This window comes from Callospermophilus lateralis, chromosome 8, assembly GCF_048772815.1.
Source record: "Callospermophilus lateralis isolate mCalLat2 chromosome 8, mCalLat2.hap1, whole genome shotgun sequence".
Lineage (NCBI taxonomy): Eukaryota > Metazoa > Chordata > Mammalia > Rodentia > Sciuridae > Callospermophilus > Callospermophilus lateralis.
Genome location: NC_135312.1, coordinates 32,835,104 through 32,857,350, shown reverse-complemented (window position 1 = coordinate 32,857,350; position 22,247 = coordinate 32,835,104). Strand labels below are relative to the sequence as shown.

General features: G+C 41.0%; 1 protein-coding gene across 5 annotated transcripts in view; it reads left to right on the top strand.

The window, feature by feature from the left end:
• Nucleotides 1-22,247, top strand: part of Atp8a1 (ATPase phospholipid transporting 8A1) — a 213,305-nt gene that overhangs the window by 175,834 nt on the left and 15,224 nt on the right. For all 5 annotated transcript variants that reach the window (XM_076865343.2, XM_076865340.2, XM_076865342.2 and 2 more), the window contains 3 exons: nucleotides 1,132-1,193; nucleotides 3,633-3,689; nucleotides 4,586-4,693. In XM_076865343.2, the coding sequence (XP_076721458.1) occupies nucleotides 1,132-1,193; nucleotides 3,633-3,689; nucleotides 4,586-4,693 (227 nt within the window). The remainder of the gene's footprint in view (nucleotides 1-1,131; nucleotides 1,194-3,632; nucleotides 3,690-4,585; nucleotides 4,694-22,247) is intronic.

Sequence of the window (22,247 nt, the reverse complement as noted above, 5' to 3'; positions counted from 1 at the left end):
CTCCCAGGGCAAAACAGTGGGGTCACTCTGCCCCACTGTTCCTGTCGCCCCAGCCCTTTGTTGTCCCTGTGCTTCTTCATGGTACTTGTCTATCAAGGTGTGATGTATTTGTTTTTTTGGGTTTTGGGGGGTATTTGTCTTTCTCCTCTATTCAGAAGGGTATGGAATCAGTCAGCTCTATTGTATTTGTTTGCTTAGAACAATTCCCAGCTTCTCAAAGGTGCTCAGTAAATTATGGATGAATTACCAGGAGCATGCAGTGTGAACAAGCAAGTGCTATGGAGAAGACAGTGGGCTCACATCCTAGCGTAGCTTTTAATCTCCTTTATTAATTGCTCAGTAAATGATAGCAGTAAATACTTTCACTTTCTAGACCATAGGAATATTTTGTTTTTGAGATATATTTCACATCCATAAAGTTCACCATTTTAAAGTGTATGATTCAGTGGATTTTCGTATATGCAGGGGCCTCACAGATGTCGCCATTATCAATGCCAGAACCTTTTCATCATTCAGTAAAGAAACTCTGTGCCTATTAGCAATCACTCCCTGCTTCTCCTAAGCCTCCCCCAATCCTCTGGCAAAGACTGATTTTTCTGTCTTGGCGCTTTTTATATAAATGAAATTATATAACTGACCTTAATTTATCCATGTTGCAGCATGAATCAGAACTTTATTCCTTTTTATAGCTGAATAATATTCCACTGTATACATCCAACACATTTTGTTTGTCTATTATTCAGTTGATGAACATTTATGTTGTTTCTACTTTTTGGAGCCATGGGATCTTGAAGTTCAGGGTATAATTCAAGATACCCCAACCTTAGATAAGTTCTACAGGTAAAGTTAATCTTCAAAATACAAAATCAATATAGGTGTAAAAGACAGGAGTTGGTTCACCAGTCAAGTATCCTGCTTCATGTTGGCTATTGGAAATTTGTTTTTTTGGGGGGGGGGGCTTATCTGTATAGCAACTTTGTGAGACTAGAAATGGTGTTTTTCTACATTAACCTCATTTCTGGCTCCAATGTTCATCCCTTGTTTTTCCCTGTTTTGTTCAGAATTTCTAAATTGAATTTTCTTTCCTAGAACCTGAATCATTTTTTCTAACAAGTCTGTCTTCTCTTGCAGGTACTGTATTTGGAAATGGGAAAACTTCCGATTACCTGCTTCTGGGAAATTTTGTGTACACTGTGAGTACAGAAGGGCATTTGCCTTGTTTGCATATAAAACCAAGCCTTTCATCTGTGCACATTTTATTCTTAAATTTAAAATTTTCCAGGCTTAAATATTAGTTCCCTTTAAAAATGAAATAAGGTATTTTGACTTTTTAGAGATTCTGTATATTAGCTTTTTAAAATGTCTCTTGGGTTCACTGACTTTAAAGGACTTCGTATGCTTTGGTTTTCCGTATTTCCTTTTTATTCTACTGCCCTGTTTTGCATTTTTTTCTTTCAATTTTCCTTTCTCCTCAAATTTATTTTACTGCCATAGTTAATATTTTCTTGCATTCCTGAATTTGTGGCAAATTTTATCAAAGCACTCTTGGGTATGTAGCCAGTTATTATTTTGAGGCTCTTAATAACTAAATGAGCTTTCCTGCCACTAACAAGCTGAAAAAGTATTTTTAAGCTATCTCCCTTTAAAGCCAGGAGCCCTAGTGGATGCTGCTGCCTGAGGTCAGTGTCTGATAAAGGGTCACTTCAACCTTTAACTCTGAATTCTGCTAGGATAGCTCCGGCCACACCCTCTGTGTCGCATTCCTTGTCCTCTGGACAGACAGTGTGTTTTTCAGTGGCCATTGTGCGGCTAACTCAGTTGATAGAAAAGCTGTAATAGGGTGTTTAAATGTCAGGGGTTGTGGGCTGGCCGTGTAGCTCAGTGCTAAAGCACGCACTTACCATGTATGAGATCCCCCATGCAGTCCCCAGCACCCAAACACAAAAAGGATCCATCTCAAGTGTTTCAATAGCTGGATAATGGGAAGTTAAGATCATTTGATAACAGAGTTATTAAGGCTCTAGCAAATCTGGGGGGTGTCCTTTCCATTGACACCAACCCATTGAAGTAGTAAAAAAAAAGCAAAAGCAGGTTGGAGGGACTGGGGCTTCCTTCTATTAACAACACAAATGCAAAACAGAAATAGGTAAATACTTAATGGCATAGGTAGAAATAAGTCAGTGTATGTGTCATGGATGTTGCTTAGGAACCTTTAAAGTGCTCAAGTCTCAGGAGAGGATTTTTTTTATGATCTTACATGTCAAACTAGGTTTTATTTTAGAACTTTTTATTTAGCTTAATTAACATTTACATTTTAATAAGAGTTTTATTTCTACAGATATTAATCCAAACTTGCCACTAGATCTCCTGCTGAGAAAGCCCACTGTCTTCCTTTAACCTAACTTTAAGACCCCATTGGGAAGCGTCTAAGCAAATGCTGGGCTCAAACCCTGAAAGTGCCTTAAAGTAGGGCTGGGAACTTGGGGCATTTATTAGTCACCAGTGCCAGGCAAACATCTTACTTCCATCACCAGCAACTACTCAAAGTGCCCAGAGTTCCCTTGACTACTAACAGCATTTAAAATTTTATTATTAGTTTTACATAGACCATAATAAATAGTATTCTAGTGCCAAGCATGGTTCCCAATGTTTTATATTAGTGTTTTGACCTCAAGCATAAAAAACAACCCCTACGAGGTAGGTAAGCTTTATCAGAGCCAGTTTACAGATAGAGCTAAGACACACACAGATAAAGTATCTTGCCTTATTCATTAACCAAAGCAGCAACGAGGGGCGGAATCTTGGGCACATACAATCTGACTCCGGAGCAAACAAATGTAACCATGGGAAACAGCAGTGAGGGTAGTCTCGGTTCCCTCCACTCCGAATTATCATCATAGTCACCAACAAGGTGTGTGTCATGGAAGGCTAACAGACTCTCACAACCAGCTACATAAACAATACATTTTAAGGGCATAAAGTTGCAGAACGAGTGTTTAGATTTCTAAATACCATTATTTCATTTTTATAACTTATCTTTGAAATTCAGAAAGGTAGTCTTTTAGTATGAAACGTGATTTAAAATTCAGTTAAAGGCAGCTTGAAAATCCAAGTGAACACTGTGCTGTCACTATTCATGAATTGTACAAAAAGCAGGCAGACGTGTCCTCGGGAGCCTCGTGGATGGACTCTTAGACTGTGGACTTGAGGAGAGGCAGGGACAGGCGATAGGAGTCCTGTGCTGCAAACAGGCTGACCTCGTCCTAATGTGAGCCAGCCGGCTGGCTCATCTCATTTCTTTGCTTGTGCAGACAAAGCAAGCCACAAATAATTTACAGTCCCACGGTTTAATTCAGTGCTATCTGTTCTTTATAAATCTCACTCTCAGGCCAGGCACGGTGGTGCACACCTGTAACCCCAGCAGCACAGGAGGCTAAGGCAGGAGGATCCAGAGTTCAAAGCCAGCCTCAGCAACTTAGCGAGACCCTGTTTCAAAATACAAAATATAAAAGGGGCTGGGATGTGGCTCACCCCTAGGTTCAATCACTGGTACAAAAAAAAAAAAAAAAATCTCAGTCACTTGATAAATTCATATTTATGAAATAAAATGACATTTTCCCTTTCTGTTTCAGTTTGTAGTGATAACTGTGTGTTTGAAAGCTGGACTGGAGACATCATATTGGACATGGGTAAGAGTATCTCTGATGACACCCAAGAATTGTCACATTTGCTTGTTCATTCTTTCCAATTTTTTGTATTTTTTAATTCTAAATTGATATGTCCCTTTATTCTCATCTAGAGATTGTTAACTGTGGGGATTGAAAGTGGAGGGAAGAGAATTAAGAATTCTAGTTTGGAAACACTGAGTTAAGCAAACAAGTTTATTATCACAAAATTTTTCAGAGCCTTAATATAGTGTTATGTGTTGTGACTATCCCAGAAAGTAGGCTTCCCAACTTCCCAACTTATGTGTCCATGAAACTTTTCTTAGAGTGTCACAGACTGGCATTCTGCAGAAAGCCCATTGGAAAATAATTCTGAAGACCAGTAATATTGATGAACTATTTATCCTCAGATATTTATAAATTCCCAGTTTGGATAAAACAAGTTCTATTTTCATTATGTTAGCTTTGCAATATCTCCCTATTTAGGTAGAAAGACGTAGAGGAAAAAAATTAAAGTTTTATAATCAGGGGAAAGATTGGCACAAGAAATCGGGATTTGGCAGTTTGGGCATCCACGTAATATTCTTAAAAAGGATCTGAATTCTTTTGTGGGGAGCAAAAATAAAGGAGGCTTAAAGATGGTATCAGGTAAAGAAGTAAATCATCACTACAGGAGATCAGAGAAGGAATGGGTAGTTGAAATTCCAGTCCCACAAACATTGTTACTGTTGTAGAAGAGATTAGCACTTAATGAAAGATGCAGTAAAACACATTCACACGGGCAATTATGTAGCAATTCCTATAGATAATATTTTTGTGACTGTAGTAAAAAATTAATAAGGTAATTTGTGAAGTTTCACTAGTGTTTGCACACTCAGCTGTCTGGAGTTGGCTTTGACTCAGATTTCCTTGCTTTGCAGTTCAGCCACATAGCAATCTGGGGCAGTATCGCACTCTGGGTGGTGTTTTTTGGAATCTACTCATCTCTGTGGCCTGCTGTTCCGATGGCCCCTGATATGTCTGGAGAGGTAATGTTCACTAATGACTTATGATCCACTGATATTTGTTAATGAACTTGCATCGTTTAGCATAATTTTCCATTTTGTTGATTTATGTTCAAATAGCATTTAACCATTCAAAAGCTATTTTTAAATTCCACAGTTGGGAATGATGAATCTTTATAGAATATTTTAAGCATGAACATTTAACTTAAATCTGATTTTATCCTTTCAAAATCAGCTGGAACAATAAAATATGGTGGTTAGGAGTTTGAATCATGTTAGGAATATCCGTGTAGAAGATGCCATTTTAAAATTAGACTGTAAATCCACAAGTACATTTTGGATAAGAGGTTTTGGGGGACGGTGTGTTTCTGTCTTTGGGGCAGTCTGTCATTTCTTAAATTATCTCTTATTCTAAAGAAAAGCCTGCCATCACTAGATTAAATGTGCTTTCCAAGTTGTCTTAATGACATCAGTTTGGTTCTCATTTTGAAAGAATTAGGGCACGTGACATTTCAGCCTTATCATAGTCCATTTTCCATTCTGTCTCTCAGTTTCTTGTTACGCTGGTAGAAATTGAGTTATTAGGTGTTCATGGGGGAGTGTCAGAAGATCTCCTTTCCTTCAGAAGAGAATCCAGCAGTAGGAGGGTTTATGATTTCAATTGCAGGAAATTTGACATAAAATGTATAAAAGAAAATGTGGAAAACATTTCGGGATTTCCTGTGACCTCACAGTAACTTGCAAATCAAGGTAACATGAGCCCTGTTACAGGACATTGTTTTACCACAGTCACAGGAGCCCTTTCCAGTGGTTTCCATGTATTTCTTGCCCCTAAGTACTGCCTGAGTACCTTTCACTTTTGACAGTCTGGTTTATAGATCATTTTCATGAAATTTTATCTGACAGCATCCTGCTTTTTATAAATTAGCAGAATGCAGGCACATTTAAAAACTTTTTTGTGGTTAAGTTTATTGGAGGCATCACATGCCATTACAGCCAATCCAGATGCATCAGGAGCAAGTACTTTCTTCCACCACATGCAAAGGCATCTTTTAAACATGCACTGTGAACCCTAGAAAATTTACAGCATGTATTTTAAGAATAGAGGGAAGGCTGTGAATTGTGAAAACATCTCCTCCTTGCCTTGGTTCTGAGTCCTTTTTTCTGAAGAAAAATTTACAAACATATAAATGGTGTGTGTGTGTGTCTCAGATGATACCTCTTGGGAAACCCAGTTCTGTTCTTTGTTCCTGTTTGATATGTTGTCTGGTCTGAACCTGCTTTTCCCCAAGATCGATTCTAATGTAATATCTTCTTTTCATTTTATCTCACTCTGTGTTGTTTATCTTCAAAATGAGTAACACAAAAGATCCTGAGACCCAGAGAGTTGAAGTAATTGTAGCAGGTAGGACCACCTTCTCTAAGACAAGTGTGAAGTTTGACTGGCTTTGTGCCAACCAAATATAATTCTACCCATGCCTGTGGAATTCCCAGCATTACTCAAACACGGAATTTAATATCGTCCCTTGAGACTTACGGCAATGCTATATTTAATTCAAAGTGAAGTGAATGTCAGTACTCCATCACATTTTCACTCACATCAGAGATGGTGGGAAGTGCTAACAAGGGTTCTGTTTCTTGTTGTTTTATTACTACTGAAACTGTGAGTCAAGTGTTTAAATAACTGATGCTTCATTGAAAATGTAAAGAATGAATTAATTTCATCATTGGCTTTATTAGCTTGTCTGAAATGTAATTCTGTTGAAGTTACATAAAGAAAGGAACAGTGCTTTAAATTTTGTAGTATGTTAGTGCGTAAGTATAAGTCCGTGTAAATGAATGCTGTGCCAACTCCAAACTAAGGGTATAACAGAATGCAACTCAAGGATAGATCATCTTCCTTTATTGTTTCTTGAGCACTTGGGTAACAGATTCCACAAAATGTTGTAGCTGTGCTCAATTTTTATCATTTTTTATGGGTACAGAGTCCCTAGTTATACTACAAACCAGATAATTTCAGGAAGAAGTGATTACCCTTAGGTTTATATTTTTCTAATCTTAAAATTCTATATCAGGGCTGAGGCTGTAGCTCAGTGGTAGAACGCTTGCCTAGCATGTGTGAGGCACTACATAATAATTAAAAAATAAAGGCATGCTGTCCATCCACAAGTACAAAAAAAAATTTTTTTTTAATTCTACATTTCAATCAAGACTATAGTCCAATACATACATGCAAATAGACATGCATGTATACATATATACAAAATATTCATTTATATGCCAATATTTATACCTGTATGTATGTAAAATTGGCTGATTGTTTAAAGTTCATTCCTCTTTCATCTCAATATGTCATATATTATATATGCATTATTATATATTACCCATAGTAATATTGTAAGTAACAGCAACATAAGTATAAATATTACCTTCTGCTGCCTGATGTTTTATATAATGAAACACTGCCCAGGTTAGCTCCCAGAACTGTTCCACAGGACTCCTGATGTGTGTAGGGCACTTTCTGTCACCACCACTAATAGGGTCATGTGTGTCTAAACCAAAGACTGTTCATAATGCCTACAATCCCAGTCCTTTCCCCTGTTGGCTTAATAGAAACTCTGTCCACAACTAAAAATTAGTTAATTTTGTACATAATTATGTTTTGGTTGCATAAGAGCCTAACTCAAGGCCTCCGGGATGCTATGGCCTAGAGATGGAGTAGACAGACTGAACACAGCATCCCCGAGCAGCTGTGTAGTTTATATGTAGTTCAAAGGGGCTTTGACTGATAGAGGAGCGATTTGAGAAGGCAGCCATCATCTGGGAAGAATCATGATGCCCATAATTCCTAACGGACACTGAACACTCGCCTTGCCCCAGGCGTTCTCTACGTGCTTCACACGGATTCTTTTAGCCAGTTCAAGGACTGGTATGGCGATGCTCCTGTGTGGCAGGCACTGTTCTAGGCACTGTGGCTTCAGAACTGAATAAGATGAAGAAAAGGCCACATCTTCTAGTGGAAGGAGAAAGACCATAAATAAAATAATTTCATGAATGGGCAGAATTAAAGGCTCTAGAGAAAAGTACAGCGGGCAAAGGGAGCCGAGAGCCGAGCTTGCAGATGTCCCTGTAGAACCATGATGGCTTTACTCACGGTCACATAACCAGCCTCTGGACAGGCTTGAGAGAGAAGGGTCATGACCTGACCCAAGTTTTCCCAGCAGGGCTCTGACTGCCACGTTTTGAACCACCTAGAAGGTCATTGCCGCAAACCCGGGGAGAAGGAATGGTGTCTGGGGCCAGGAGAGTGTCGGTGCCAAGAAGCTGCAGATATAGAATACGGTTGGAAGGGCAAGCCACAGGATCTGCTGACAGGCTGGGCGTGAGGGAAGAAGGTCAGGGCAGACTCCCATGTGCACCACGAGCACCGTGAGAGCACGTTAGGTACTAACTCATTAATCCTCAAGCAAACTTGGTATAGAACCCAACTTGCAGATGAGACATCAAGTCTGACCTCCCGTGAACAGGAAGTGACAGAGGGAAGATTTTGCCTCACATGTACTGCTTCTCTGAGGTTAGTCATTGACGAATCCAGAAGTCAGAAGTCTGCACCCACCAGCCTCTCCCATCAACACTTGCTGCACCCCTTCCCCAGGGACCACTGCCTCTTAGTCACTCACTCAAACATGACACTGTCAGTCTCCCAGTGCCCCATATGGCACATTAAGTTTTTGTTCAAAACTGTCCTTGATTCTTTGTGGTAGACAAACAAATAAGAAACACTGAGGTACAGGTTCCAAAGAGGCAGATGTCAGTTCAAATAAGTACATCTTTCCCACATCTAGCCATTTCCAGCAGATAAGGTTTCCAGCAATAGACCAGGCTGCAGCTGGTCTTAACTAATAATCCTTCCCTTGCCAGGCAGTGACCAGCTCTGGACCACTAGGGACACTTAGGCCACTCTTTATCCATTCTACACCTCCAAGGTCACCTTCCAGTTTTTTTTTCCTAACATTGCACTTCTCCTGTGTGCTTCTCCTTACTGTGTCCTCTCCAGAGGAGCATCTGGAATGGTAAAAAGGTGCAGACTATTTTGCTCTAATTAACAGGATCTCAGGGTGCAAACTGTACAAATCAGGCAACTTACAAGTACAAGTCTCATACTTCCAAATTCAGCTTGATAGAGACTCACAGATCAGGATGTTATAGTCATTTCCAGTTTGTATTCTTGGTTCATCTTTGCAGCTCCTTTGTGAAGACAAAGCCATTTCTTGCAATGACTTGAAAGAAAACCATTGCTCAGTAAGAGGGGGAAGGAAAGAAACCAGCATTTATTATGCACCCACTATGCTTGCCTGTCAACATGCTGAATGCCAGGCATGCCTCGCTTTAGTTAAATCCACATTGGAAACCTTTGTGGTAAGCAGAGAAATAGCCAGTGACCCAGAACTTTCAACCCAGAACTTTCTTTTCAAATCCCAGTAGGATTTTCCTCTAATATCCTGAGGAATTCAATACCTTCTCTACGGGGCTCGTTGCTCTCTGTTATTCCCAGGTGAGAACTCTTTCTTTTCATATTGCAACCATCTTCCTGCTGATCTGCTTCCATCTGATCTACTATTGCTCAGCTTACCCAGGGCCCTGATCAGTTTCCCTGAGTCAGTCAGAGGTAGAAGTGGTCCCATCTCTTTAAAACATACCCTTCCTTCATCAGTACCCACCTCACTCTCTCAATTCCAGTTATAGAAATCCCTTCTCGCTTCATATCCCCACTTTTTACCTCTTCTTAATAGGAATATTTACATCAATAATCCCTGTCTAATTTTTTTAAAGCCTATGCAATAGAAAATTCAGTCCTTCCACATCATGAGAGAAGGCATGCTGGCCAGTCTGCTATCTCAGGGTGCCAAGTGCGGGGGACAGTCGCTCTTAGAAGCATTTTTCATATAGTCACTCATTTACTGTTCACAGCAACACTTTGGGATGGGTCCTGTTGTACATTTCATAACCACAGAGTGGTTAAATGGCTTTCTCAGGGTTACACAGCTCCTAAGTACCTGAGCTGCCATCTGAACCCAGGGAGCATCTGTCCCCTTCACCACCATGCACATGGACATCTGTTGCTTTTGCCTTTCTTCTCTCACATCTGCTTTTCCCTCCACGATGGCTTTTGCCCACCCTCATCTGCTTTAAAGGATTAACACCCTGTTAGTGTCAACACCAGCAATCCGAGTCCTTATTTCCAATCCGGTCCGCCAGTGTGCTGTCTCCATGTACTGTTTCCATCTTCAGCTGCCTTGGCTGCCTCTCCCACGGATGGGGTTTCTTCTCACACCGCCAAACAGCTTCTTTTCCCATTACTTCAGCTCATTCTCCTTGCCTGAAGTTGCCAGAGAGATACTCCCCAGATAACCTCAGGGCGCCGTGGGGACTTCACTGGCCTCCCCAGCACGGCTTGCTCTCTGTTGGTGGGCAGGGTGTTCCCATTGGCGAAACATTCCTTCTTGGAGCTTTGCACCGTCTCCATTGACAGTAAATCTGCGTCTCTGCCCGCGATCATGATTCAAGTGATAGTTATTGACAAGTATGTACGTACCACGCCATGTCGAAAAGGAATTGTGACGTCGGTCGTGGAAAGCGGATCCTCCAAAGGTAGACAACTGGGGCGAGGAACATAAAGAGAAAACAGTGTGCTAAGCCTGGCCGTGACTTTAAATACGCCGCTGTCTTCCTCTCCTCTCACAAATATGGTTGTGATTTAAGAGAGAACTTTTTGTTCAGGCTTGTGTTTTTTCACACCAGTACAACAATTTATGGGGCAAGGTAGGCCCTGGGGAAAAGCGCTATGTTATATAAACACAGGCTGGCCCGCTTGTCCGACTTGTCTCCGTGATGATCCTGGGTGTTTTCTGAATTTCCAGGAGAAAAATCTTTTTAGACAATATAATTATTAAAGCCAGAATAAGAAATTTAAAAACAAGCCATATCAAGGATCATTTCATATCAGGATGAATACCAGAAGCTCAGTATCGGCAAAACTTTTAAATTTATTGTGGCATCACAGACACACACCGTAAAGCCCTCCCGAGCGCCATCTGTTTCTGCTCTCCCTGGCCTAAGGGATCTATAAAACTACTGAAGGAAATTGAAGTTAAGGAACGAGCATGTGTTTTACAGAATTTCAGATCTCTTGATTGAGGTTTGTAAAGTCGCTCTGAAAACCAATAAAAATCTTTGTTGGGCTCTTTGGTGTCACCCCCATAGGAAAGGTATTAATAAACTACAGTAGTGATGCGATTTTCACAAATGGTGCCGTTGCCCATTTTGTGCAACATAATAAATCACTTTTCATATGAGGAATTTCCTTGTTAAAATAGTCCTTACTCATCTATCAGTTTTTAATTACCTACAACGCCTATAATAATTTATTGGTCATAAGACCAGCCTTGTTGCTGGGGTGGGGCAGTATTATGACACAATGGCATTTTATCCAAGGTTACTGCATTCACCAAGTGGCCTGGAGGGAACAACTATCCTAAACTCTCTCAGATGTTCTTCAATGAGCCAGCAGTTGGGAGCCCATCCAGTAAAACATGCCACTGGGCACAGTCCCTGTGCCCTTGACAGCAACTCAGACAGGTGAATCTCCACACTTCTTCAGGCCGCAGGCTGATGGCCACTTCCAAGCCAAAAAAAATCTAGACATGCTGAGAAAGCAAGACTTAGGTACCACAAATGTAATAGTGATTCAGGACATTCACATGCAATTTAAAATCATCGCTTTCTTTAGAGTCATTATGAGAACTGGCATTGCTTTTTGTAGCCACGGCATCTTTTCCTACAACATACAGCAAATTGTAGGTTGAGTGTCTAATGTGTGCCAGGCTCTGTGATAGGCACTGAAGGATGCAGACATGAGCAGAATTGCTCCTTGTCCTTGGGGATCTCATTGCTAATGAAGAAACTGATGTATGCAAGGGGCTGTAATTGTACCCCAACACCCTAGTGGAAGGCAAGATGTGAGAAGAGGAGGAAGCCTGCTTGCTTAGCGTGGCAGAGCTTCAGCCAACGGCCTCTAGGGTCAACTCATTCTCCGATTCATTCATTCCATAAGTATGAAGTCTCCATCAGGGCCAGGCACTGCTCCTAGGTACCAGGCTAATTCAGCAGGATCTCCATTGCCATTCAGAGTGAGAGGACCAGGGGACAGCAAGGAGAAGCAGTCACTAAACTCCTTAATAAATGACCAAATGATAAAAGAGTAAGCACTGTATAAAAAAAAAATAAGTGATAGGAGGAAAACGAGGTGATGTGGCCAAGGACAGGGCTTATCCTAGGTGCTCCAGGGAGGTCTTCTTGTAGCAGGGACAGAAGCTCAGGTGACGTGGGGATGTCTGTTGTATGGAGAGGAGTATTTCAGGCTTGAGGAGCAGCAGGTGCCTGTGCTCTGAGGCAGGAGTGAGCCTTTCCTTTCAAAGACAAGACCAGTATGGCTAGACTGAGAGGGCTGGAAAGAGCACTATGAGGTGAGCCAGGGAGGGGGCAGAGGGCAGGTCACCCCTCCAGGCCAGCAGTGTGGCTTCTGAGGACACGATCATTTGTATTTGAATTACATGCCAGGGATTCCATCAGGAAGTCTCACAAAAGAAACTCTGAATGTCACTGTGCCATCTGTTCCAATAAAGTGCATTATGAGACAATTCTTGCGCTCCAGGATGTAGTTAAGGTAAAAGAATCATCAGTGAGTAGCCTAATGATGCTTTATTCTAAGCCATCTCTGCAGTTTTGTAGCATGTTGTTAGTCTGCTTTCCATCACTATAATCAAATACCTGACTGAGAGAATTAAGTTATAAAAAGAAAAGGTTTATCTTGGTTTCCCAGCGGGGAGGTTTCTGCTCCATGGTTGATTGGCTCTTATGCTTTGGGCCTATGGTGAGGCCGTGCATCATGGCAGGAACACGTGGCAGAGTAAGATCACATCGTAAGCTAGGGAGCAAGGAGGGGGCTGGGTTCCACTGTCCCCTTAGGACTTGTAGACCTTCCACTAGTCCCTGCCTCTTAAAGGTTCTGCCATCTCCCGATAGTGACATCTTGGGGATCAAACCTTTGACACGTTGGCCTTTGGGGACACGATATTCATACTGCAGCACTAATGTTATCCAAAGCCAGTCATTTTGGGTTATATTTTTCAATGTGTGTTTTAAGCAAGACAAAGAAGTCAGGTAAGGGCTGTTGCTGCAGCTCAGTGGCAGAGCGCTTGCCTAGCACATGTGAGGCACTGGGTTCGATCCTCAGCACCATATAAAAATAGATAAAATAAGGGTATTATGTTCATCTAAAACCACAAAAAAAAAAAAAAAAATTTTAAAGAAGTCAGGTAAGAGGGCCTGGGGTTGTGGCTCAGAGGTAGAGTGTTTGCCTAGCATGTGTGAGGTCCTGGGCTCAATCCTCAGCATCACATAAAACTAAAGAAAGAAAGATATTGTATCCACCTAGAACTAAAAAATAAATATTAAAAAAAAAAGAAATCAGGTAAGGGACAGGAATTCCAGGACTGATATGGCAACCACTCAGTCATCAGAGGCCAGATTTCTTCTGTCTTACTGAACTGACAACCTTAGCCTACTTCCTCTAGTCTAGTCATTTTACCCATAGTCCAGCCAACTAGAGAGGGAAGAAAGATCACTCCTTTCTCATCAAGACTCCTCCTAGATATTGCCTCTACATTTCCACTCAGGGCTCATTAGCCAAAAGCTGATCACATGGCCACAACAAAAGGAGTGTACTCTTTGGCGAAAGGGTATCCAGCCAAAGGATGGAGTTGCATCTTAAGAAGATGGGGAGGAAGCATAGCTGAAAGTCTTAGCTATAGAAGTCAGTAACTTACATAAGCCATACATCAGCTTTTACATGTCTTTCTATGGGTAAGAGTCTTTTGAAGTTTTGGGTTTTTTTTTTTTTTTTTTTTTTTTTAGTTTTTTGGGGAGGGAGGTGGATCCTAGGGATTGAACTCGGGAGCACTTGACCATTGAAGCACATCCCCAGCACTATTTTATATTTTATTTAGAGATAGGGTCTTACTGAGTTGCTTAATGCCTTACTTTTAGTGAGGTTGGCTTTGAACTCTAGATCCTCCTGCCTCAGCCTCCCGAGCTGCTGAGATGACAGGCATGCGCCACCATGCCTAACAAGTTTTGAGTTTTTAAAAAATCATTTCACTTAGTTTTGAAATATAGGTCATTTTGTTTTCCAGATTGAATTACTCGTAAACAAACAAGTGATGCTTTATGGGATTATTTTTTTTTAAATAAAACTACAGAACCATCACAAAATTAGGAAAACCTATAAAAATGATGTAACAAGTAAAAATATTGAGCAAGGAGATAAAGTACCCTTTCCTATACAATATACGTCATGACATTTTTGAAATTGTATTTCTCATAATAAAAGTATGTTGTTACTAATTCTGCCCTCATTTTTATGTTACTTTTAAGTTATTGAAATAGCACAATAAAGAAGATTAAAATAAAGCAACAAATTCTGTTCTTAATTATTTTTACTATTCTGGGAATTATGTTCCTAGAAAACATTTCAGAACCACACGTTTCCTAGCATTCTTGATGTGTTTTTAGAAACACTATTTTCTTTTGCATATTGTTCTCAAGTATACATTTATATGTAGTCAAATTTTACTTTGGGGGGCAAAAATTAACTTCTGATTGATCTAGATCCCAGCTGACTCTTCCTTTCTCCTGAAAACATCGCTCTTAGTCACTGTCCTTGTCTTCATCCCTTTGCCAGACGGGGTGCAGAGGTGGCCCCTCTTGTCTTACATCCTACAGCAGACTTGAACATTGGTTCTGAGCCCACTAGGTACTGACCCCATCCAGCCCCTCACCATCACCCCAGAAACTTCCACAGGAAAGAAACACATAAATGCTGTGTGCTGGCATCTAATTTGCATATTTTCTAAGATTTTTGTTTGTTTGTTTGGGATAACCCCAGCCAAGGGTTTCTCTGTCTCTGAGTAATCAAGAGCTGCTGGAAATAATTGCAAACATATTGGGGTTTATCTGAAACACACTTATCCTTAGTTATTTTTTTGGGTGTTCTGCCCTGACTATTTTTATGGAGAAAGTAATAATTCATCTTATACAAGAGCCAATTCAGCTCAATCCAACTGAGATTTATGGAGTGCCTATGTGTCAGGGCTTATGCTGGGTGTTGGTGGGTTAGAAAGGTACCTGAATATCATGAATATTGTAACTTTAAGCCACAGTAGATAGTTTTTTATTATGGAATAGACAGTATTCCAGAGAGTACCAGAAGCCATAGAATAAGATTTGAGTCATAGGAAATGATAAATACATGTTAGTGGTAAGTTAGTCACACACACACACACACACAAAAAAAAAAAAAAAAAAAAAAAACACTTAAGTTTTGACACGAATATGTATCATATGACTATCATATGACGTCAAAAATTTGCAAGAATTCTTTTCAGCTAAAACAAGATATCAAAGACATTTCTCAGTGATGGACACCATAACATAGAATTGGCATTTGCTTTATTCTGTCTTTAAGTTTTCTCAGCAAGTTTTCAGACAGACTACCCAAAGTATTTGTCTCAGGTTAAAGTGGAAGGTGACAAATTCTTCACTGAGCCCTGACCCAGTGAGTTTAATCTGTGCCCAGTACCACAATGAATTCACAGAGGATCAGTCTCTAGGAAAGGGTCAGATCACTCAGAGACCTTTGCAATGTCACACCATGGTGTTTCACAGACCCAGAACACAAAGATGTTTTCAGAAATACAGGTTTAAATCCAAATAACATAGCTTTTCTGTGTCTAAAAGTAGAGTTGGTTCTGATGAGCTGATGTAAAGTTCCCATACATCGGCAGTAGCGTTGCCAGGAAAGGGCACGCTAATATTCATAAAATTTATATTTTGCCATAAAAATATAAATATTAAATTTGTGGATTTCAGTTTTCAAGGTATGAAAGATTATATTTGTATCTCGGGTTCAGTGAACCAGCTCTTTTCAGTCACCTGAGTTGGAATGATAGGAAAGGAGGGACCCCAGGAGAAAAGGCCCTGTGGGTGACTGGGACACAGCAGCCCAGAGTTGTCCTCTTCCATGGAAATATCCCGCTCCTAGAGCCTAGGCAAAGCCTTGGGGAGCTGCCAAGAGTGAAGAGCTGCCGCTTGTTTGAAAGATCCAGAAAGTTTGTATGAAAAGAAGCAACACCTACAAATTTGAAGTTAAGCACTGAAGGGTCTTTGTTGTTTTTGTTATTAATGATGATTTCACGAAGAAGGTGCTTCCTGAGGAAATCAGAAGGATTAAGGGAAACACAGGAGGAGACGAAAGAAATGAGCTGATCTCGTGGTGTAGGAGATGGTTTTAAAAGAGAGGGAGGCGTGGGAGTTGTGGGTTTGGGGATCACAGTACAATACAAGCCTTCTCTAAGAGTTGCTCTACCAGGATGGGTTAGAGGAGTCACAGCCAGAAAGAAGAGTTAACCTTTTGGATCTGATTTGATCATTGTGTAACCGGATCCTAAGAAACATAACGACTTGCTTGTCGAGTTTTCTCTTAACTTGTTCACTCCCTTGAAAAAGCTCTAAATCTTTAAAGATAAAGTAGCTCTACTGCACAAAGAAAAATGAAAGTTTCCATTCAGAGGACCAACAAAGAGAAACGTTAGCCAGACACATGTATGGCTAATGGGAAGAAAACTAGAAAATGTAGTAAAAATGAAGAAATGTAAAAAACGAGTTAAATAAATAAACAGGCCATTCTCTGAATAGGAGGATCATTCCTTAATCATTGTTTCTTCCCAGTTAACCATTTGGGAGGAAATTTAAAAAAAAAAATTAAAAATCTCATAATATTTCTAGGAAAACAATGCAGAAAAGAAATTAGGGTCTGACTAATAGTGGTGGCTTTATTATAACTATTTTGAGTGCTTTTTCTATCAGTGAAAATTGATGACGACTTAAATAAAATTCATAGGAAAAAAGTTCTCAATAATGTGAGTAACTTAGAATCATTGAATAAATATCAGAAAATAGAGGAAATGGGAAAGGAGAAAAAAATAGCAGACATACTACCCAAAGATAATCACTGTTTATTAGTCTCACCTTTTCCTGTCCTTAATTTGTTTACCTGTCTTTGAGCAATTTATTCATTCAACAAATATACATCAAAGCACTATTCTAGTTGCTAGCGATGCAACTGTGAACAAGAAAGACAAGCTGTACCTTGGAGCTTCTAAGTTTAGAAGAACAACAAGCACCATATAGGAGAGGGCAGGCTGCACAGCCCTGGGTAAGGATGACAGGCAGGGAGGAGGGCTGGGACTCTGGGGCAGGAGGTGTGCTCTTTTAAGTGGGGTGGTCATGAAGGCTCTTGCTCCAAAGATGACCTTTGAGCTAAAACCTGATGATTCATGAGTAGATCTGTGGCTCTCTGGAGGAAGAGAATCCCAGATGGAAAATAGATAAATCCTGAAACCCTGCGGGAACCTGAGTGGCCTCTTGTGAGGGAGTAAAGGAATGGCAAAGAGCAGAGAGATGGGGATTCAGAGATAGGGCTCCAACCAGGAGGCATTTGTAGAGATTCCTTCTTCCTCTGGGTCCCCAGAGGGTTGAGCAGAGTCATCATCTGACTGTTTAAATGACTACTCTGGGTGTTCTGTTGAGAATAGAGGGTACAGGCTAGAGAAAAGGGAAGGGACCATGTATAAGTTCACTGCTTTGATCCAGGGGGGGATGGCAGCAGTTTAAGCCAGGGTGGAAGGGCAAGGAATGGGTAGATTCTGTATTTGAGGGGAGTGAGTGTGCCGTCCATCTCCAGATTTTTTTTTTTTTAATCTTCCCACTGACCCCACCTTCATTAAACAATCTCCTTCCTCCCTTTCCCAGCCCCTGGCCATTCTGCCTTTTCTCTCTGAACATGACTCTTCTGGTTGCTGCATGTAAGTGGAATCATAGTATTTGTCCTTCTGTGAGTAGCCAACTTCACTTAGTGCAGTGTCCTCAAGGCTTACCCATCAGTTTCCGTTCCTTTGAACGCTCCCTATCTTTCCATGCATGTATGTTGGGGCTTTTCCTTTCATCTGTTGGTATTGTTTCCACCTTTGGGTGATTGTGAATAGTGCAACCCTGAACATTCGGGAGATAGGACTGGGAAGGCTAGAAAAGTCAGGTTTTGAAGTAGTACAGATAAGATCTGCCACTGGATTGAATATACAGCTTGAGAGAAAGGAGGAAACAAGGATAACTTCTGTTTTTTTGGCCCAAGCAGTTGGAAGGATACAGTTTGCATTTGCCAAGATGAGGAAAACGAGGGTTTTGTGTTCTGCTCCTTTTTATTTTACATGGTGAAAGTATTCATGTCATGTAGTTAATAAACCATCTTCAGTAATACTGGTACAAGACCTCCCTTCTCTTCCTGCCAATTCTACATCTCTTTCCCACTCCCCGCCCCCAGAAAGAGCTATATTCTAAGTATCATACTTTCCTTGGACTCCACAAAATATTTCTGTTGATTCAGACTTGGCAGGGATGTGGAGAGGTAGTTTAACATACTTAACTTTTAGTGCATGTCACTCAACCTTTTTTTTTTTTTTTAAGAAAAAAGACAATCTATATTGGAATAGGGTGTTTAGGGGGCTGAATCAATCTCTTCCCCTCGTTCTCTCCATAACTCATAAATATCTAGCTGTAACTCCCCCGCCCCCCCAAAAAAAAACTTCATGCCAACACACCAGAAAACTAAGTAGATATAATTACCATATCTCCAGAATGGAGTCCCTGAGGTCTGGTGATTTTTACCTAATTCCTCCAAACACTAGGTTGTAAGAACTTATTTATCCAACAGTTATTTATTGAACATCTGCTTGGTGGTTAAGCACTTGGGTGGTTAGACTTAATCAAGATATATAGCTTCCTATGATAGAAAGTATAGTCTAACAGGAAAATAAAGGAACGACTCAAAAATGAGCCATAGATGCCCACATACTGCAAATCCTGAAGTAGGGTCAGCTAACCTAGTCCAGGGAGGATATGATCACTTATGTGCAAATTAAAGGGCAAGTAGGAGTCACAGATACAAGGCTCCAAGTGAGAGCAAGCATGACTACCTTCCAGGAACTGAAAAACATGGTATATAACTAGAGATGGGGACCAGCTTGGGAGATAGGACTGGGAAGGCTAGAGAAGTCAGACAGGAGAAGTCTACAAGTCATATCCAGAATTTTGTACTCTATCCCAAGTACAGGGAACTTATCCTCCTAGCCAGGGTCATCTATGACAACTTTGGCATCATGGAAGAACCCATGACCACAATCTATGCCACACTGCCCCCCAGAAGACCAATGATGACCACCTCTGGAAAGATGCAGATAGGGTTGCCAGAGAATCATCTCTGCATCCACTGGCTCTGCCAAGGCTGTGGGCAAAGTCATCCCTGAACTGAATGGGGAGCCTACTGGCACGGCCTTCTGTGTGCCCACCCCCAAAGTGTCAGTAGTGGATATGACCTTCCACCTAAAGAAAGATATCAGATGTCATGACTTCAAGAAGCTAGTGAAGCAGGCATCAGAGGGCCCCCTCAAAGGCTTTCTGGGTTACACCAGGGATGAGGTTGTCTCCTCCAACTTTAACAGTGACACACCAACTCTTCTACCTTAGATGCTGGGGCCAGCATTGCCCTCAATGACCACTTGATCAAGCTCCTATCCTGATGTGACAATGAATTTGGCTACAGCAACAGGGTAGTGGACATTATGGTCCATGTGGCCTCCCTCACCCAACTCAGTCCCAAACACGCTGAGAATCTCCCCTTCTCCCAGTTTCCAATCCAGGCCTCCCTGAACAGAGAGGGAGGGGCTTAGGGAGCTCTCCTGTCACATGCATGCCATCAGGTAAAGCCCACTGCACCCCAGAAAATATCGTTCCATGGGGTTCTTTCCTGTGGCTTCTAGAAGACTGACCTAAATTACTCTGCACTTGACTCTCCCACAGACTGCTGCTGCAGTTTCTTTACATCTTTACTAAACCTCGGGACATGAGCCCTTCTGCAGGGAGGAATGCTTTCAAGACTAGTGACCACAGAACAGTTTCGTGAGATGTTGACCTACAAGCAAAAGCAGTGCCTGACTTCAACACATAGTTCAGAAACTGAATTATCAAATTAGCAGGAATGAAAGGTGGTGGCATGGATACACATTGTCAAATGCCTTTTTCAAAAGCTAATACATGGCTGGTGATAAGATAAATTGTACAGATCTATCTGTTCCACCATTACCCAATCTCACCCCCTTCCAACCGTGGTAGTGAGTTTTTAAAATCTGATGTAATTTGGTGCTGTTTTATGCCCAGAGAGGCCCAGCACTATCTTATTAATTGCTTGCTGCTACTTCAGTGAATACTTTCCAGGTCTTCTGCCAATCTCTTGGGATCTCATCTATTCTTATAAAGAAAAGTTGGTTATTTTTATGATCAGAGATATTAACACAGAATTTTATCTATTTTTACCACTCCTTTTCTTTAAGTTCTTTGTGAACATATTGGAAGTTTTACGTTTTTTGGTGAACCAGTTCCCTTTGTGGGATTGTTGTGTTTTTTCTTCATTTTTAATCTTAGAAAGCCAAACACTTTTTTTGATTGTTGTTTTTATTGTTTTTAGTGTCGTTACTGCTTGCATTAACTCTTGATGCCTTTAAAATTTATATTAATTTCAATTCCTGCACTCTCCTCTAAAAATAACAAACCAAGTTTGGCAGCACTGTTTTCTGAATAATTTTCCCAGGGTAATATATTTTGCCTGTGCAGTTAGTAATAATTTCTATTAAAAAAAAAAAAAAAACTTATCTCCATTTCCTAAATTAAGAAATTGAGATGAATGGCACTTTATCAGTGATCAGTTACTTTGACCTGTATTTCAGTATTACATTTTGAAACATTAGATGACACAGCATATGTAATGATCTTGCTGTGTAAACTATGAAATTTATAATCTTACACTTGATATTGAGATAAAAAAATTTCCTTCCTGACACTCATTGGACAGATCACTAAAAAGAACAAGAGATAAGTGTTGAAAGAAATATGAAAATTAATGAAGAAAGGGAAATTGGTTAATGATTAATATTTAAAAAGTGGCCACATTATTGGTTACTCTTGGGTTTGATTCTTGCAATCACTTAATAGCTGAGGAGACTGAGGCTAAGGTTGAGAAGTAAGTTCCCCAGTCTGATAGCTGGGAGGGGACCATTTCTAAAGCTGCTTATCACTGGGCCTGCTCTTGATGGAGTCCGTGGATATAATCTTAGGTTCTCCAAAGGGCCTTCTTTTATGAAAAGTCATCTGTCATTATCCAAGAGTAAGAGACAGCACACCCCTCTGAGCTTTCTGGTGAAAAAGCAGAGGTAGGCAAGGACCATGTTCTAAAGGTTGTAAGTAGGTGGCAGGATGAACTCTGTCTCCTAAAAGAATGAAGTTGGGCACAAGGAAAGTGAAGTTTCCCTCTCGGGTTGGAAATGTAGGTGCCAACAATAATGGATCACTGCCTTGTGGGTGGGAAGGTAAGACCCTCTTACCTCTCCGTGCCCCAGGCTTGACCCAATGTACAGCAAGCTCATATTTCCCCATTCTTTCCCTACACGTTCACATGGAAATTTCAGAACAATTTCTCTGCTGCAATTGCGTTTTCAGTCGGCATTGGTTTATTTTTGAAGCCCTTGTGGTCCGATTTAGAGCCAGCGTCCTCTGCAGAGACAAGCAGTTGCTTGTTCCCCATGCAGGGCCCATGCCCTCCTGTTTACCAGCTTTGTGCCCCCACCCACCCCAGGCTGATCCCTTCTCAAGCCCCCTCGGGGCCACTTTTGTGGCAAATTTCACAGGGTCTCCAGGAGGGGTGCTGGGGGCCACTTGGCACAGCCCACCAATCTCCCACATTCAGGGGGGCTTGCAGACTGCTCTCGGAGGGAGCCTGAGTCCAGCTCCGAACAGGCTGCTCCTGTTACCCCCATTGTCTTCTTTTCCCAGCTGACCTGCCTGTGAGTGGGGAGATGAGGAAAGTTAGAAACAAAACTGGTTTCTACGGAGCGAGGGGGAGCTTTCTTGTACAGAAAGGAAGGAAATACCTCTGTGGGATTTTATTTTTCACCCCCCTCCTCGTCATCCAAAAAATACAAAGAGACTCTCTGTCTTAAATGCGAATGTCGGCTTTAAATCTTTTAGGTTTGGATTAACTCTGCAAAAGAAAAAAAAAATCTGACAGGCTTTCAGATATGACACAGAAAAACTTTTCTCCCCTCAATTCATGTCGTTCATTTGTAAAGCCAAAGGCTGGTGGACTGAATAGTGGGCGCCAGTTGCCCCTCCATTCATAGTTAGCATCACAATAGTCAGAATTAGCAGCCCCGAGTCTGTCCACCACTTTCGCCTTTTCCGCCAGCAGACATTTAATTCAAGGTGGTGAAGGCAAGAATAAATCTTTCTTCTCTTGCCCCCCACATTAAAATATATTAAAAGTAAGCCAAGTAAATGTGGTATTTTTGGTTAC